The following is a 17,523-nucleotide window of genomic DNA, read 5'->3' as shown; positions in this document are numbered from 1 at the left end:
GATTCTCTTGTCTCTAGCAGCAGCCAACCAGGCCTTAGGGGCTAGTATTTAACATTACAACATGTAGCAAAAGACTTCAACAGAGCTGAGAAAAAGATTTAGTTTTGAGAAAGTTGCTGACAACTTGGCTCAGTGAGTAAAGTGTTTGGCTTGGCAGACTGAGTTCAAGCCCCAGAATGTGTGCTAGTTCCACAGAATTGCTCTCTGATCTTTATGCTTGGGTCGTAGAACATTTGTGCTCCCTCTAGTGGTAGTGGTAGTAATAACAGTAATAATTAATAATGAAGTATATTTTTAATTTTTAAAAAGGGTTTGTGTGTACCTTAAAAGTTTGTGAGACTATGAGAACTTTTATTTCAGGGCAAACAAACTTAAGTTGAAAAGTTGTATTTTAAAAAAATAGAAAGTGGCTTGGGAGTTACAGATACCAGTAGAGAACTTGTTTGTTTCCCAAATCAAGGGCAGGTGACTAACTCCAGCTCCAGGAGTTCTGACATTTCTGTCCTCTGTGGGGACACACACACACACACACACACACACACACACACACACACACACGTGTACGTTAAAAATAGCTAGGTGTGGTGGTTCATGCCTGTAGTCCCAGCACTTGGGAGGCAGAAGCAAGTGGTTCTCTGAGTTCAGGGCCATACAGAGAAAGCTTGTCAAAATAACAATAAATAAACAAAAAATAATAAAATGAATTATAAAAAGATGTGAGCGCATTTCCCTTCACTGGTGCCCCTCCTGTGTCTGTCTTTGTCTGTCTTCAGGAGAGCCCTTCTAGGCCTCATTAAGGTGATTAAACTCTTAACTGATGGGTACTGAGTTTCGGAGCTGACTCATGACTGGGAGCATTTCTCTGATGGTAAAATTTGAAGGAAATAGTACTAGAGGGAGGTGGCTCTCAAGAAAATCATCAGTTTGTAGACTGGTACTAAGGAGGACAGGATTTGAAGATGTTAGCAGGAATTAGAAGGAAGAGTCTAGACTGAAGGTTGGAAGTCAATAGATTGCATTCTCAGGTAAATGGTGAGATTTATCTTGGTGGCAGATTTTATATGTGTATAAAGAAGGTATTTGGTTTTTATTAATATTATTACTATGAACCCAAAGCCGCCTACATATTAGACAAGGATCCTACCACTGAATGGTATTCCCCTCTCTAAGTTACATAATAAGTTAAAAATAATGTGGCTTCTTGCAGTGAATATATATGGGATTAAATTAAAAAAGGACAGTAGAGTAGAAACAAATAAGTGAGTGGGTGGCACATAAGCTTGGTTAGGATACGTTACATTTGAAATGCCTATAAGATCCTTCAGAAAGACAGATTTGTGGCCAACAGAGGAGGTTCTTCATTGTCGGCATAAAAGAAATTTAAAGCCATGGGAAGGGATGAAGTGCATCAAAGAAAATGAGTTAATAAAGGAGATTGGCAGTGTTATCCTGAGGAATTGGTAGGAAAGGAACCAAATACACAGTTACTGGAAAGTGTCAGCAAAGGAGACTGCTTACCATGTATGTCTGTCTGCAGATGAGCCTAATGGGAGAATAGGGCAGGATGTACGTAATTCAGCAGCTGTGTGAGATTTTAGTATCATGGCCTTATTGCCTCTGCTTGGCAGTAACTGATGACCAGACTAGGATTTCAAACCTCAGAGTGGAAGCCTGGAGAGAGCACTCTTAAGAGTGCTTGCTGCTCTTGTGCAAGACTGGACTCAGGTTTCCTTTTCCACATGTGGTGGCTTAAAACCCCCTATGACTCCAGCTCCAGAGGTTCCGGTGCTTCTGGCTTCCATGAAATTCTGTGCTCACATGCACAGACAAATAATAACAAATAAGTAAATCTTTTTTGTTCTTTTGTTTTTTGAGACAAGGTCTTTGTTTTGTAGCTCTGGATGTCTTGGAACTGATTGTGTATGTAGACCAGGCCAGACAACTCAAACCCGTCTGCCTCAGTCAGGTGCTGAGATTAAAGCTGTTCACCTCCACTGCCTAGCAGTTTGTTTGTTTGTTTGTTTGTTTGTTTGTTTGTTTGTTTTTTAAGAAAACCTCCAATGATAAAAGTATTCAAGGAAAAAGATCTGGATCTTGTATTTTTCATGAATGGTATATCTAGGCTCATCTTTGTTAATGAACCTTAAGAATTAATCTATTGGGCCTGAGAGATGGTTCAGAAAGAGAAGGCATTTGTGCCAAACCTGGCCCCCTTTGTTCAGGTCACACGTGCAGACGGAGAGAACCATTCCTCTCAGTTGTCCTCTGATCCCTACACTTACACATTCCCACCCACCCCAATGAATGAATGAATAAACACTGCCTTTCTTTAAATAAACACATGAATACATGAATGTGTATTTAAAGAAAGGAAATATTCAGAGGAATCCTCTAGACTGAAGAGGAAAACAAATCCATCTGTCAGTCTCCTGATGTGTTGGTAGATTCTTATACCAAACCATTACATTGATTAAGGTTTTTGTTTGTTTGTTTGTTTTCAATGTTTGCTACAAGTCTAACATTAACCTTCATCTGGTGAGAAAAGTAGAAGAAAACTCCAGACCTCTGAAACAGCTCTTCAGAAGCATATTTTTTTTTTTTCTGGAGCTGAGGACCGAACCCGGGGCCTTGCGCTTGCTAGGTCTACCACTGAGCTAAATCCCCAACCCACTTCAGAAGCATTTTTAAATCACAATTTCCCCAAAGTTATAAACACTCTGTTATAGAAGCAATGCATGTCTAAGTAGCATCTCCTAAAAACATTTGTAATGTAAGATTACACTTGAATTCCATATTCATTTTGGCTTTGTTTACTAGGATTCATGTTCTCACAAGCTATGAAGAAGTGGGTGCAAGGAAATACTGATGAGGTAAGCCTTTATTAAATTCTTATAGAAGCAAAAGACCTATCCTTGTCTAAGGAAGGCTCTACATTCTCTTTTGGTTTCCTTGCAGTGCAGATCACATCAGTGTTCTTAACCTGGTTATAACAAGAAATGCTCCTTTAGCATTTAGTCATTGCCTGGTTTTCTCAGATTCTTCAATCCAGAGACTCTTACCACCAAGACATAAATCTAGGCTCAGGTTTCCATCACCACACCAGGTCAGGAGTGCTGATGGCTTCTTGTCATTTTCAGTTGAGGAAGCTTGCTTTGGATTAATTAAGTACATTGAAAGATGAAAGTGGGAAAAAGTGTTCCATTTGACCATCAAACAGAAATGTGATGTTGGCTACTTCAGTAGCTGACCCTGAGAGACAGTGAATGTCCTGTCATACAGAGGTACCCAGATTCTTGAACTTATTGGAAGGTGCTTTTAATCTAGTGGTAAGCGTGGTTAGAAGACCAACTATATGTATCTTGATCCTCCTGACGAATGTCATTTATCAGCAGCTTGAATTAATTCTTTCAGGCCCAAGAAGAGCTAGCTTGGAAGATTGCAAAAATGATAGTGAGTGATGTTATGCAGCAGGCACACCATGATCAACCACTAGAGAAGTCTACAAAGGTAAGGGTTACTGCTGTACTTTCGTTAGTGTTGTCTGTTTGAGACAGGGTCACAGTGTAGCCTGGGCTAGCCTCAAAGTCTTGTGGCCAGTTCACCTGGACCTTCTGATCCTCCCACTTCCACCTCCTAACTGCTGGAATTATAGGACATGCCATCAAAACCGGTTTGTATGGTGCTGAGGAGCAACCCTTGGGCTTTATGAATGTTAGGCAAACACTTTAACAACTGAACTGTATCTCTGCCCTTGACCTAGCTTTTGTAAAATAAGTCAATAAATACGCATGCATGCGTGCACACACACACTTTGAATATTTAGTAATTAAAAAAAAATAAAAAGAGGAGCTGGAGTTAGGACTCTACAGTTAAGAGTACATACTGCTCTTGCACAGGACTAGAATTTGGTTCCCTGCATCCACAACCATCTATAATACTTAGATATGATGCCTGTGGTCTCCTCAGATACCTGTAGACATATACACACACTCACACATATAAGAATAATAAAAACAATTATTTTATGCATATATGAACACACACAACATTAGGATTTTTCCGTATCTGCCTCTGAAGAACTAACTGCTATAGGAAGTACCTTTCTCATCATGAGGCACTGCAAGACTAAGTGAAAACTGTTTCTAGATCATGGACATTAGACAGATGGGACTATAATCTCTGAAAGACATGGGTTGAAGTGAGCCCCAGCCCACTGTTGAGAATTGGCTTCTGAAGTAGAGAACACAGATCTGAACAGAACCCAGGAGATTTGCTGACCTGAGAAATCAAAAGGAAAAATTAAAGGGGAAGAGCTTGGTACAGTTATTTATAGCAGTTATGAGACAGAACATCAGAAAAGAAGACGCTGTCCAGAGGTACTCGGGGAGGGCTTTAAGTCATTGGTCTGGCCAGAGACCAATCTGCATGGATGGGGAAGAAAGTGCTTATCTCTAGGGACAATCCCCAGAAAAGTTACATGCCAAATGGTGCCTGAAAGACAGGGCTAGGAGTAGTTGGTATTTCTTCTGGCCACAGTAATTACACAAAGGATACAAAACGATGGGGACTTGTGTCATAAAACTTGAACTAAGTGAGCCCTAATAGACCTCAACAAAATTTAAAAGTAGTTTGGAACAATCAGACTAATCTAAGTATAACAACTGTATGCTAAAACAAAAGCTAGTCCTCTTCAATGGAACATAAGTAAAAATGGAAAGAGAGGACTGATTGACAGAGTTGTCCTAATCTCCACAGCCTGTTGTAGTAGCAAGGGCATACAGACTCAACAAACATAATATGGAATAAAATTTTTGAAGAATGCCAAGGCAAACAATTTAATAGGGAGAAATAGAAGTTAGATTTTAAAAACCTAGGTTCTTGAAATAAATAATATTACAGGTGTAAAATAACACTGAATGAAATCATGTGCCATTAGGGACTACAAGGAAAAGTTCCCTGTGGTCTGGAGAGATGGCTCAGAGGTTAAGAGCACTCTCTGCTCTTCCAAAGGTCCTGAGTTCAATTCCCAGCAACCACATGGTGGCTCACAACCATCTGTAATGGGATCTGGTGCCCTCTTCTGACCTGCAGGTGTCCATGGAGGTGGAATGCTGTATATATAATAAATAAACCTTTTTTTAAAAAAAAGAAAGAAAAGAAAAAGCTTCCTGAAAAGCATGTAAACTCCATGAAGACAAACAGAAAAAGACTGGAAAGATAAAGAAATAAAATGCTATTGGATGATGTGATACCATCTAACAAACATTTGAGGCACAAATACAGAAAAAATACATGAAAAAATAATTATTAAAAATTACATGAAGAGGCCTGGAGAGATGGCTCAGAGATTAAGAGCACTGACTGCTCTTCCAGAGGTCCTGAGTTCAAATCCCAACAACCACATGGTAGCTCACAACCATCTGTAAAGGGATCTGATGCCCTCTTCTGGTGTGTCTGAAGACAGACATTTTAGTCATATTAATAAAGTAAATAAATCTTTAAAAAAATACATGAAGAAATGATTAAAAAGTTCTAGGTTTCATTAAAACTGTAAGTCTACATATACAGAAGCAGTATACATGTAAACAAATACTAGGACACTAACATAATTCTGGATTCCAGAAATAAAAAGAAGGATTTTAAAGTAGCTGGAGATGTATTACATGTATACGAACAGCAATCATCTTTTCAAAAGTTAAGCAAGCCAGAAGATCCAGTGTTTTTAAAATTGCCTAATAAATAAAAGTCAAAAGTGAAGGTATCTTTTGATCAATGAACTTAAAGGGATTTTTATAAGCCAAACAAAACCTGAGAGAATTCATTCCTAGTGACCAAACAGCTGAAATCAATCCTAAGAAGGTTCTTTTAAGTCCGGTGTGGCGGTAGAACCCATAATCTTAGCTCTCAGGAACCTGAAGGTGGAGGATCATAAATTTAAAACCAGCCTGTGCTATATATAGGGAGCTCAAAGAATCCCTGGCCACACAATGATACTCTATCTAAAAAACAGGACAAGCGGTCCAATGAAGTATTTTTATTTTTTTTAGTTGAACAGTTTTTGACACTTTCTGGCTGAATTTTCTGAGACAGAGTCTTTCTATAGCCTAGGCTATCCTTGAATTCATAATACTCTTCCAACTTGGGGATTATATTTATGAGTTACCACATCCAACTGAGCTCATTTTTTGATAGGGGGGTGTGAAAGTTTTCAACTCTTCCATTCCTGCACTTAACATTTAAGCAAAAGAAATCTTGGAAAACTATATTCTTAAAGGTCCTGTGCTTTATCAAGCACAGGGTCTCAAGCATGCTAGATGAGTGTTCTTCCCTAAACCGTCCATATCCTGGCCTAGGAAACTATCCTGTGACGTACGTCTTCAGCAGTTTGGATGTTTTGAATTTGATACAGGTCCAGCATCCATCTTGCCCTGCCAGTTGTTAGCTGGCCTTCTCACTTCTCAGCAGTCTTTTTTTCTTTTTTTTTTTGTTCTTTTTTTCGGAGCTGGGGACCGAACCCAGGGCCTTGCGCTTCCTAGGTAAGCGCTCTACCACTGAGCTAAATCCCCAGCCCCTCTCAGCAGTCTTAAAACCAGAGCTTGATGAAACTGAACTGCTCACTGAGCTAGTTCAGATCAAAGTCCCGTTCACTTTGCTAAAGTACAGTCTCTTTTGTGTAAGAGTGGTAATTTCTGTCAAACCCCAAATAGTAAAGAGCAAGCTAAGGTGCCTAAAGTACAAGGTACCCCAGCCAAGGGGAATGCCAGGGTGGGGAGGCAGGAAGGAGTAAAAGGGGGTTGGGGGAGCACCCACATGGAGGTAGGGGGTCGGGGGATGGGATGGGGGGTTTCCAGAGGGGAAACCGGGAAAGTGGAGAATGTTTGAAATGTAAATAAAGAAAATATCCAGGGGTTGGGGATTTAGCTCAGTGGTAGAGTGCTTGGTAGGCCCTAGGTTCTGTCCCCAGCTCCGGGAAGAAAAGAAAAAAAAAAAACCATGCAAGTGGGAGAAGTGTAGGGGGAGAGAGACTGACTGAGCTTACTAGACCTTGTCTCTACGGTGTTGAGCTCTCTTGACTTTCTCTCAGAGTAAGTAATGCACTGGTATGGAACAAAATAAGAAACCAGAAGAACTGGGAACACAGGGAAGGGGAGAGGGAGGGAGGAAGAGGGGTGTGTGTGTGTGTGTGTGTGTGTGTGTGTGTGTGTGTGTGTGTGTGTAAGAAGAAAGGGAGAAAGAGAGAACTGTGCTTCTTAGGTCTCTTTAATCAGGGCCTCCTGAATGCTTTACTGTGGAGCCCACCCTCTCTGCCTTTGGCTTTCTTTTTTAGGTAGTATGCACAACCTTTTGCAAGGTCTTTCTTCCTTCAACGATAGATTAGAGATACTGGGAAAGAAAACTTCAGAAGATTTCCTAATTCTCATTCCGTGGCCATGAATTCGTGAGCAGACATGAACCCATACAAATTACTTGCTCTGTGTAGCCTGGTTGCCACCTCTCTGTTTTGAACCCCCTGGATTCAAATACATTTGCCTCTGGAGTGTTTTTGGGCACTACCTCATATCATTACTGAGTTGTTAAAGGGTTTGTTGCATCTTGAAAATAGCAGGAACCATGTCTTCTGCGGTATCTGTTTCTTCCTGCTGCTGTGTAAAGGAGAGAATGGCCCTTTAAGCCCAGGCAGTGGTGGTGCACACCTTTAATCCCAGCACTGGAGAGGTAGAGGCAGGCAGATCTCTGTGAGTTTGAAGTCAGCCTGGTCTACAAAATGAGTTCCAGGACAGCCAAGGCTATACAGAGAAAAACTCTGTCTCTAAAACCAAAACAAAAAAGAGAAATCTTTATGAGTCTCATGGCTTATTTAAGTTATGTAATGTTTTTGTCAGAGACAGTGTGTTATTCAATATCTATATATTATGTCTTTACCTTCTCAAATGAGTTCACTAGGGCTGAGTCCTACAAGTAGAGCCTTGTCAAAAAATAAAAAATCAGGCTGGAGAGATGTCTCAGCAGTTAAGAGCACTGGCTGCTCTTCCAGAGGACCCAGGTTCGATTCACAGCAACCACGTGACAGCTCAGAACTGTTTATAATTCCAGTTCCAAGGGATCCTGACACAGACATACATATAGGTAAAACACCAGTGCACATAAATAATTTTTAAAAATGAGAACATTGACAAACGTAGAAATCACTCAATTGTGAAGTGCGTTGGACTTCAGTTTGATTTCTAGAACCCATATTAAAAAGCCAGAAGCAGTGGCATTTGTTTGTAACCTGGTGCTTACAAGCAGATTCCAGCCGGTTCACAGTACTACGTAATTGCTGAGCCCAGGGCAATTAGAGTCCTCGTCTCAGAAAACACAAGGTGACAGCACCTGAGGAATGGCACCCAGAGTTCACCTTTGGTTTCTACACAATGTGCACATAAGTGCACAATGCAAATAAATGAACACAAACAAACAGAAAAGTAATGGTTTCATTCTAGTAACCATTATCCAAAAAGAAAAATAAAACCAAGTTCTTAGCTTCTTTTAAGCTCCTGTCTCAGCAGTATCTAAGGATAATTACTACGTTGCCTCACAAAAAAAGTCCTCTGCTATCCCCTAAGCTCTGGTACATGGCTGTCATCTGTGCTGATAGTATGTCATCTACTACAAGCATGTACCTTACCTTTTTCTTTTGTTTTCTTTTTTCTCCAGCTATGACTCAAAACCAGAGATAATGAAATCTGATTTTGAAAAAATACGAACTTTCCCCTTTGGTTGGATTCCTCAACACAGCCGATGAAAGTGGAGCACTGCATTTCTTTTCACTGCTAGATCACTGTTGTTTCCAGGAAAGGATGGGAGACAGTCCGAGAGCGGTCGTAATGTAGACATAGATGACACATGATGGTAACACAGTGAGTCCCGAGATAAAAAGTGGTGTTGGTGACATTACTAGACCATTAGTTTTCCAGTGGCCGTACCCACTGGATAGACGGGGACCACATGCTTGCAGCAGATTCCTTCCCTAGCTGTGTCAGAAAGCATGAGACAGGTGCTTCTTCTTGTCTCCTAGAGATCACAGGTGAGTCTATCCTGCCTGGAGCAAGCAGCTCCAAGTGGCAGTGTGGGCCAGCAGCCTGTGGAGCAGAGGACGATTCCTTGTGTGTTTTTCTTCACAGAAGCATTAACTAGAAAGCTGGCAAGTCATGGGTCAAGCCTAGCTGACAGAACACTGTTCACATTTCCTTCACTCCGAGATGATACATCCTTACAGCTAGTCTCTCCTCTGCTGATTAGTTTACTTGGAGCATCAAGACCCATTTCCTCTATAGGAATGCTATGCTCCAAATGCTTCATTCCCTCTTCAGAATACACATGGGAAAAAACAATGATCACTCCAGTTTTTCCCATGTGGTACTTAGAACACATTCACAAATTTCGTTTTAGTTTTTAATAATGTGGGGACAGAAGCACTCCCTTTTGAGTGTCTCCCCAGTTCTTCACTGTGAGTGGGAAATGTGCAGTTGCCTTTTCCCTTTCTGTCTTCAGACAGTGGGAGACTCATTGCTGCCCTTCTGCTTAGTTGGCTTTGTACCTGTGGCACAGCCATTGGCGGGGCCACCCAGTTGGCAAGCACACTCCCCTGGCCACATGGTGCCAGTGCTTCCTTGTGTGGAACAGTTTAGAGAGAAAGGGAGTTTTCTTAGGTGTTACTGCTTTTGCTCAGAATTTGCAAAAGAATATATATATGTATGTGTGTGTGTGTATATATATGTATATATATACATATATATATATATAATTATTAATCACTTTTGGGAAAGTCTTGAATGAACAGAAAATTTATTTCATTGCAATATTGACTGTATAGAGGCACACTGTTCAACAGAAGAAGCAAAAAGGCTGTGTATAAGTTTTTGGTACTATGTACCATCTCTGTTATTCTGAAGTATTCATGTACCTAAACCATATTCTATTTAATTGTGTTTGATTTTAAATATATATATATGAATTATATTTAAAATGGTGTCAACTTTCTGCTTTCAGGGCATTTATGGCTCTCCTATTGAAGTATATTGACCCTTCCTAATATTTCCACGTTTCACAAAACTCCAGAACATGATCCCCTACTGGACATAGCCTTGTGTTTGGGTGTAGACTTAGACACGAGGATTTTATTAGTATATATGCTATTGTGGCTTATTCTGCTCTTTTAACAAAGTATTTCTATCCATTTCACATTGCTTCAAACTTTAAGTGAAAAGCAACACTAAGGTCATAGTGTAATATGTGATTCTGAGCGTCTCCTGCCTTTGCATGTTTTAGAGTAAAAAATTCTGTAATGCTCTTGGCTATTTAAACTAGTGGGTTTTGTTAAAATACTTTCTAGTGATTTCTTGGTGTGCATTTTGTGCTTCTGAGGTCAAGATGTCAGTATTTGTAAGCTATGTCTAAGGGGAAAGAGCAAACCTGAGATTGGTTTATTTTTCTGCTCTGCCTGCTGTGAGATACAGAAGCAGAGGGATCCAAAGTGATAGCAGTACGTGTTTAAAATTAGCACAAGAGTCTCCTACCATTGAGCACCCACCCACCGTGTCCCTGGCTCTATGCAATATATCTACAAAATGATTCCCTGACAGGGATTTAAGGAAAAAGGTGAACTTCACCCTTACCATTCCATGTTGTCAGCCAGCAGATTGCTAAACGTCAACCTACTAATGAGAAAGAGTGACAGCATTGTAATTTGGCTTGTCTTCACCATTCCTCCATGAGAAGCAGGTGTCAGCCACGTCCAGTGAGGTGCAGTGAAGCAGGAAACGGCCCTTTCTATTGAGTTCAGTGTCTGTTAAGGCCTTTGTGAGAGGTGAGTTACTTACACTACTAGAGCTTTTGCTTTCAGCTATTGAGACGTGGTTTCACTGTGTAGTTCAGCCTCAGCTTCCCAAAGTCAGGGGTTAGAGACACAGCCTCCATACCTGGCTTCTTTGCTGGTTTCTTTCAGCATCAACAACTAAGCATCTGATGTAGCAACTGATGTCTCTAAAGGCACTGTTGAGGCTCTTGCCTGACCCAGCACCCCCAGTGGCCTTTCTCTTTCACCCTCTTCATGCTTCTCTAACATGCTAGTTGTTTAAGCCAGGGCTGAACTAATTGAAATGCACAATGATAATTCTGTATCTTGAGGCTTCTGCATGAAGGAGAAAAATCAGTCATCACCTGGAGAGAGATGACCTGGGTGATGACATACTTCCCCAGGCAGGAGTTGGCACTGGTGAGCAAGCCTGAGAGATAGGAGGCTTTGGTAAGCCTGAGGACTTCCCTGCTCTCTCATCCAGTTCTGTATCCTTGCCATGGTTTTCATTCATCCTTAGGGTGTGCTTAGAATGCATCTGGATTTTTTTTTTAACATGAATCTGAAGTGACTTTGTCAGTCCATGTAACAGAAAGGATCTTGATTAAAATATTACCACAGTGCTCTAAATCATAACAACCATGTGTTCTGCACATTGCTAATTACTGTGATATTTTAGAGCAGAATTTTTCTGTAGTAAGCCTACCTTGGTCATCTTGTCTATACTGTTGAAATGGAATCCTAACCTTCTGGAACTAAAACACTTGATTCTTTTTAATGAGAAGTCACTCACACCTTTGAAAAGCCCTTGGTGTATTGTAGGATGGTCACCGTCAGAACTCATGCATCCTAGACCAGGGCCTCTTCATGTTTCTCCAAGCTCTACCTAAGAATAAGCTTGTTCCCCACTCTTAGCTATGTACCAAATGAGAAACAGAAGACATTTCAACTAGGGGGGAGGTGGTGACTCGTGCACCTGTCGGCATTGAGCACATCTACATACCAGCCCACACCTCTACACCTTGGGGCCATAAAGTAGCAAGTAAACTACTTTAGTAAGCTAAAACTCTCCAATGCTACAACTTGGGAGTCACATTCATAGTTGTCCTGCTTTCTGAGTCCTTTTCCGGGTAGGCACTGAGGAACTAACTGCCTCTTTGTTTGGGCAGGGCTGGGAGTGGCTCAGAGTAGGAGGAATGGTACTATGGGCTCTGAACAGGTGGGGAAGGCCAAAAAGGGCATTGGCTCAAGCAAAGGCTCTAAGGTTATCTGTTCAGGGAAGGCCTGCCTGAGTACACCAGAAGGTCAGTATTCTTGTCTGGTGATTTGTACATATATCCTTGGTTCATTGCAAAGCAACCTGCTTTGACACACTTGAACAGGATACATTAAACTCCATGCTTAAGATGGCACATCAACACCAGAGAGACCTGAGGCTCGGGTAGGAGGGTACAGAGATCTTGGAGTGAGTGCATTAAAGGGCTATTTCCCAAGGATGAATGAGAGGTGACAATTCCATACAGCTTTTCTTCTAGTTTCAGGTTTCAAGGCCACTCTTTGAATGTGCCTTTAGACTGGTCGAGCCCAAACTGACCTCTACCTGTATCATAGTAAGAGTCCCACATACACAGTCATGAAAAAGGTACTAGCCACCAGGTATGCTGGTACCACTAATCCCAGAACACAGGAGGCTGAGGCAGAAGGATCATAAGTTTGAGGCCAGCTTAGGTAAGATTCACTCTCAAAACTGAAAACAGGTCCCGGAGAGATTGCATAGCCATGAGAGTATATATATACTGCTCGCATCTAGCCTTCATGTGCACCTACATTCACATTGCACATACGAGGGGTTGTTGAGGGGTGTATAGGCGTGGGGGTGTGTGTGAAAAAAATATTTTTTTTAAATGAAAATAGTTTGTAGCTGAAACACTTGTCCAAGATTTGGCCCTTCAGACTGGTGTGGCTCTAAGTGGTAGCCACCAAAATTCAGCATACCCAGATTTTTCTTTTTCTTGTTTTGGCAAAGAACAGCCTTTGTTTAACTGCTAGTTTGGTGAGTGTTTACTCTAAGTACTATTTATGGTTCCGTGGTAGATGAAAAAATAAGATGAACTTGTAGAACCCTTGGAATTGCATCTGAAACATGCTGTGCTAGGATGTTTTTCAGTGGTAGAGTGTGTGCTCAGCATACATGGGGCTCTAGATTTCACCCAGCACCAGCAAATAAAACATGTCCTAGTTTTTGGGGTTTTGTTTTATTTTATTTTCTTTCTTTTTTTTTTTTTTTTTTAATTTGAGTGGCCTTTTAGACCCATGATCTAATTTCTCTACAACCTAGAGCCATATTGGATGTTACCACTCTTCCATACCTATGTCCCAATCTCACATTCTATGAGGATCAGCCACAGTACCATCCCACTTGCCTGCTATGAGTATGTGTACTTGGTCATATGTTGAGCAGGGTATAAACAGCTTGTCTGATCAGCAAGGCTGTTTCTGAACAGGACAAAAATAGAGTGTAGGATTGGCTTTGACCTCAAGGCTCCTTGCAGAACTTTAGGACATGTTAATTCTTAGAGTCTAGAAACAGGGAGAGCTATGTAAGTTTATCACACACATGATATAAAACCATGACTTTGGAAAAACCTAGCTGGGAATCAAACTATTCCATGAAGTGGTGGGCTTTGTGAATCTTCTATATTCATAATTCTTAATTAATAACCAGTATAATTGGCCACTCAGGATGTGCTAAGCATTGTCTCTGATCCTTACGACTTAGAAGGTAAGTACTTTGTCTTTTTCTTATGTTAATAAGTGACAGTGAAGCTGGAAGAAAAAGGAATCTGTAAGACCCCACACAGCCGGAGACAAGCCAGCAGCCTTCTTTTCCAATGCCAAATGGATGCCAGTGCTCACTACTGACTAGTATAGCAGATGTCAAAGGGTTAAGAAGAACTTAAACAACCCACTGGTGGTTATGCTCCCCTTTAATCTCAGCACTCGGGAGGCAGAGGCAAGCAGATCTCTTGAGTTTAAGGCCAGCCTGGCCTATAGAGTGACTTCTAGGACAACCAGGGCTCTGTTCCACAGAGAAAACCTGTCTCAAAAACACAACAAAAAAGTAAAAGGGAAGAAGGAAAACTTAAGCTGGGCGTGGCAGCACATCTGTAATCCCAGCTGTCAGGAAGTCGAAGCAAAATATGTACTTACAGGGCCATCCTCAGCTGAATAGCCAGGGCAGCCAGGACTGTGGAACCCCTGTCCTTAGGAGAGAAAGGGGAGGGGGAAGGAAGGAGAGGGTTCCATCCATACCTTAAAGCAGTAAGGTTTTTTGTTTCTGAGGTGGTCTCAAACACATCACTCTGATTTCTATGTGGAAGAGAGTGATCTGGAACTCCTTAATCTCCTCCTTCCTCCCAAACCGGTACAAGCATGTACAAACAAACACACATTTATGTAATGCTGATGACCCAACTCAGGGCTTTGGACATGTTAGGCAAGCATTGTCCCAACTGAGCTGCATCCCCAGCCTGAAAAGCACTTTTCTTAAACTTCATTGTGTACTGGAATCCCCAGAGAGACTTGTCAGCACACAGGCTGCCTAGCTAACCTCCAGGATTTCTGATGTAGTAGGTCTGGGTGGAGCCTGAGAATTTCACAGCAGATCACAGCTGCTGCTGGGAAGACTACAGTTGGAGAATCGCTGCCTTAAAATCTTCCCTGCAACCAGGGAGATGAGTTTTGCTGTTCTGGTTATTGGAAGTGCCATACTACATAGAAGTATGATTCCATTCCTGCTCTTGACACTCACACCTGTAGTCTTCATTAGTATCCTGATGTTTTTCAAAGCTGAGAACATCCAAACCCCACTCCTCCGTCTTCCTTCCCTGTTTGTCTCAGCCCCTTGGTTCTGGCTGCCCTCTGAGGTCCTGCCCATGCTCCCTGGTCTGTTCTCCTTGGCCGACCATCTTTTCATAGACACTGATGTCTCATTCTCCCTTTCCTCCTTTCTGTGCATCCTCTTCTCCAGTTGTTCATCTAGCACACACATCCTTAGGATTATTCTGGTTCCGAGCGGTCCAGACTTACTGCCTTGTCTTCCTTGCAGTCTAGAAAATGAGTATTGACAGTGCAGTGTAATATGGTTTGAAAGAGGGAGGAGCCCGTCGGAGGTGGGATAGGTGGATTTCTCCATCTTCTCATTCACAAATGTCTGACCAGCTCAGTCATTCATTCTTCAGAATCTGCCCATTCTGCACATTGTTCTTTGATCCCATTTTTCTCACAGTCCTGATGCTCTCAGACAACTCCCAAATCCCCTTACTGAACCAGGGCTCAGTCTGCATTGTCCAGGAACTCCTGCTCCTAGCTGGTGTGACATTCACATTCAGACCTTTACTTGGAAGACTACCCTCTCTAGTTATCTGGCCAGCTCCAAGCTGTTGGGGAATCGAGGGGATCTCTCTCTCTCTCTCTCTCTCTCTCTCTCTCTCTCTCTCTCTCTCTCTCTCTCTCTCTCTCTCCCTTCTTCTCCCCAAAAGTTTTTGATAACACCACGCCCAGCTTTTTTCACAACTTCATTTGCTCTTGAAGAAACATCACAATCCCTGACTGCCTAACAATCTGGTCTCGACCTCTGGCACACCTCTATAACTACCCTTGCCATTTCCTGCCGTGGTTAGCCTCTGGTGACTGCTCACATTTATAGCTTGCACAAGCCTCAATAAGGCAAGTTTTGTACAGTTCTGGGTTTCTCCTAATTGAATGAATTGGAAATGGGTGCTTTTTTTTCTCTAAAGGCAGGACAGAGATTTCTCATTATTCCAGGGAAACATCTCCTCACTAGTACATTTGCAAACCAGCCTTTCAAATAGCTATTTCAAAAGCAATAAGCAAGTGGTTCTGTGTCAAGGATTACAAACACACCCTCAGGGTATAAGTCAAGGGTGAGGAGGACAGTTCTAATGTGACACATTGGTCAAGATTGTGGAAGGGTGTCAGACATATATCTTTAAAGTGCTGTCTCTCAAACAGCTTAGATGCAAGCGAAGGAGATCTACTTAAAGAAACTAGGTGTAGATATCATGAAGATGTTGATTCAAAAGATGCTTGTGGGAAATTTGAAGTGAATTGTTACAATGTGAGAATGGGGGGAAAAGCAATATTTTGTATTATTGTATCATATATATTGTTATTTTAAAATAAGCATGTATAATTAAATAAATTAGATACTATAAATAGACATCTGACTATTTGATTGCTATTTCTGGAAGTTTAAGTATTAACAATTGATATTTATTTTTAAAATAAAAATAGTTTTAAAACTGTCCCAAACTGACCAAAGATCTTAAGTTGTAACATTCATTTTTATTATAACACTAGGTAACTAGTCTGGGGTGTGGTGGCACATGCCTTTAATCTCAGCACTCAGGAGGCAGGCAGATCTCTGTGAGTTTGAGCCCAGTCTGGTCTACATAGTGCATTCCAGGACAGGTCAGAACAGTGAGACCCTGTCATGGAAACAAGCAAACCAACAAAACAACAAAATGCTAGGTAACCTAATGAAGCAGTAGCTAATAACATAAGGAAAGATGTTAGAAACTATGTTAATATTTTAGCATTCAGACTTCAGAAATAGAGATCACTCTGGATTGTGCTTTCTTTGTGGTACACACACAAGCTCTAGTAGAAGCTAAATTATCCATGTGTAAAGTCTGATGTAACAGTTACCTTGCTTATTATGTGAAGTGTACCTTATATGTATTCTGTTATTGTTATGGGATATTTTGCTAGGCGGGTTAAGGGTTTTGGTGTAATTATTCAGATGTCTAAACAAGGAGCAGGGGAAGGGAAATGTTCTTTTTCCCAAAGCGTTTGCCCATGAATGTATACTTAATTAGCTTACTTACTATAATACTGATGACTGCCTGCACTTTGCCAAGGCCACATCTAATGACTGCCTGCACTTTGCTAAGGCCACATCTAATGACTGCCTGCACTTCGCTAAGGCCACATTCTTTATAAAAAAAATTTTCTGGGGTTGGGGATTTAGCTCAGTGGTAGAGCACTTGCCTAGCAAGCACAAGGCCCTGGGTTCAGTCCCCAGCTCCGAAAAAAAAAGAAAAAAAATTTCCAGGTAAAGGCTATATATTATTTTTCAAAAACGTAAGGATTGGGTTGAATATTCTTTTTATATGTTTTTTATTTAAAAATTTAATTAACCTATACAGCATTAGGTTTCATTTTAGCTTTCTTAAAACAAAATTTTTGTTGATTTTTCTTTCTCTCTTCCCCTTCCTTTCCTCTCCCCCCTCCACCCCCACTTTTAGCATTTAAAGGCAAGTTCTCGGGTTTTGACTCCTAGGCTGGCTTTGAATGCCTTAGACTTAAGCAATCCTCTTGCCTACTCTCTCTAGCAGATGTGCCTACAGGAGGTACACACTACAACTTTCTGGTTCAATAGGGATTTTTTGGAGGGTGGGTGGAAAAAGTTCAAATTCCTTACTAGTATTAAAGACAGTCTCTAGACCTTAAACTAGGTATCTTCTCTTTTTAATTCTCCTAGCTACTGCCTTTGCACAAAGTAATGTTTACAACTGAAAATGTTTTCCCATTGCTGCATATAATCCTAGCACTTAGTAGGCACAAAATGATTAACGATTTGAGACCAGCCTGGGCTACATAGA

At 41.2% G+C, this 17,523-nt stretch overlaps 1 protein-coding gene across 1 annotated transcript in view; it reads left to right on the top strand.

The window, feature by feature from the left end:
• Akap10 (A-kinase anchoring protein 10) overlaps positions 1–16,172 on the top strand; it is a 63,335-nt gene extending 47,163 nt beyond the window's left edge. The window contains exons 13-15 of the mRNA NM_001114606.2: positions 2,818–2,870; positions 3,412–3,507; positions 8,698–16,172. Coding sequence (NP_001108078.1) covers positions 2,818–2,870; positions 3,412–3,507; positions 8,698–8,703 — 155 coding nt within the window. The 3' untranslated portion in view covers positions 8,704–16,172. The remainder of the gene's footprint in view (positions 1–2,817; positions 2,871–3,411; positions 3,508–8,697) is intronic.
• Positions 16,173–17,523: the final 1,351 nt, after the last annotated feature.

The sequence above is a fragment of the Rattus norvegicus genome, chromosome 10 (genome assembly GCF_036323735.1).
Source record: "Rattus norvegicus strain BN/NHsdMcwi chromosome 10, GRCr8, whole genome shotgun sequence".
Taxonomy (NCBI): Eukaryota; Metazoa; Chordata; class Mammalia; order Rodentia; family Muridae; genus Rattus; species Rattus norvegicus.
This window is presented reverse-complemented; position numbering and strand designations above follow the sequence as displayed.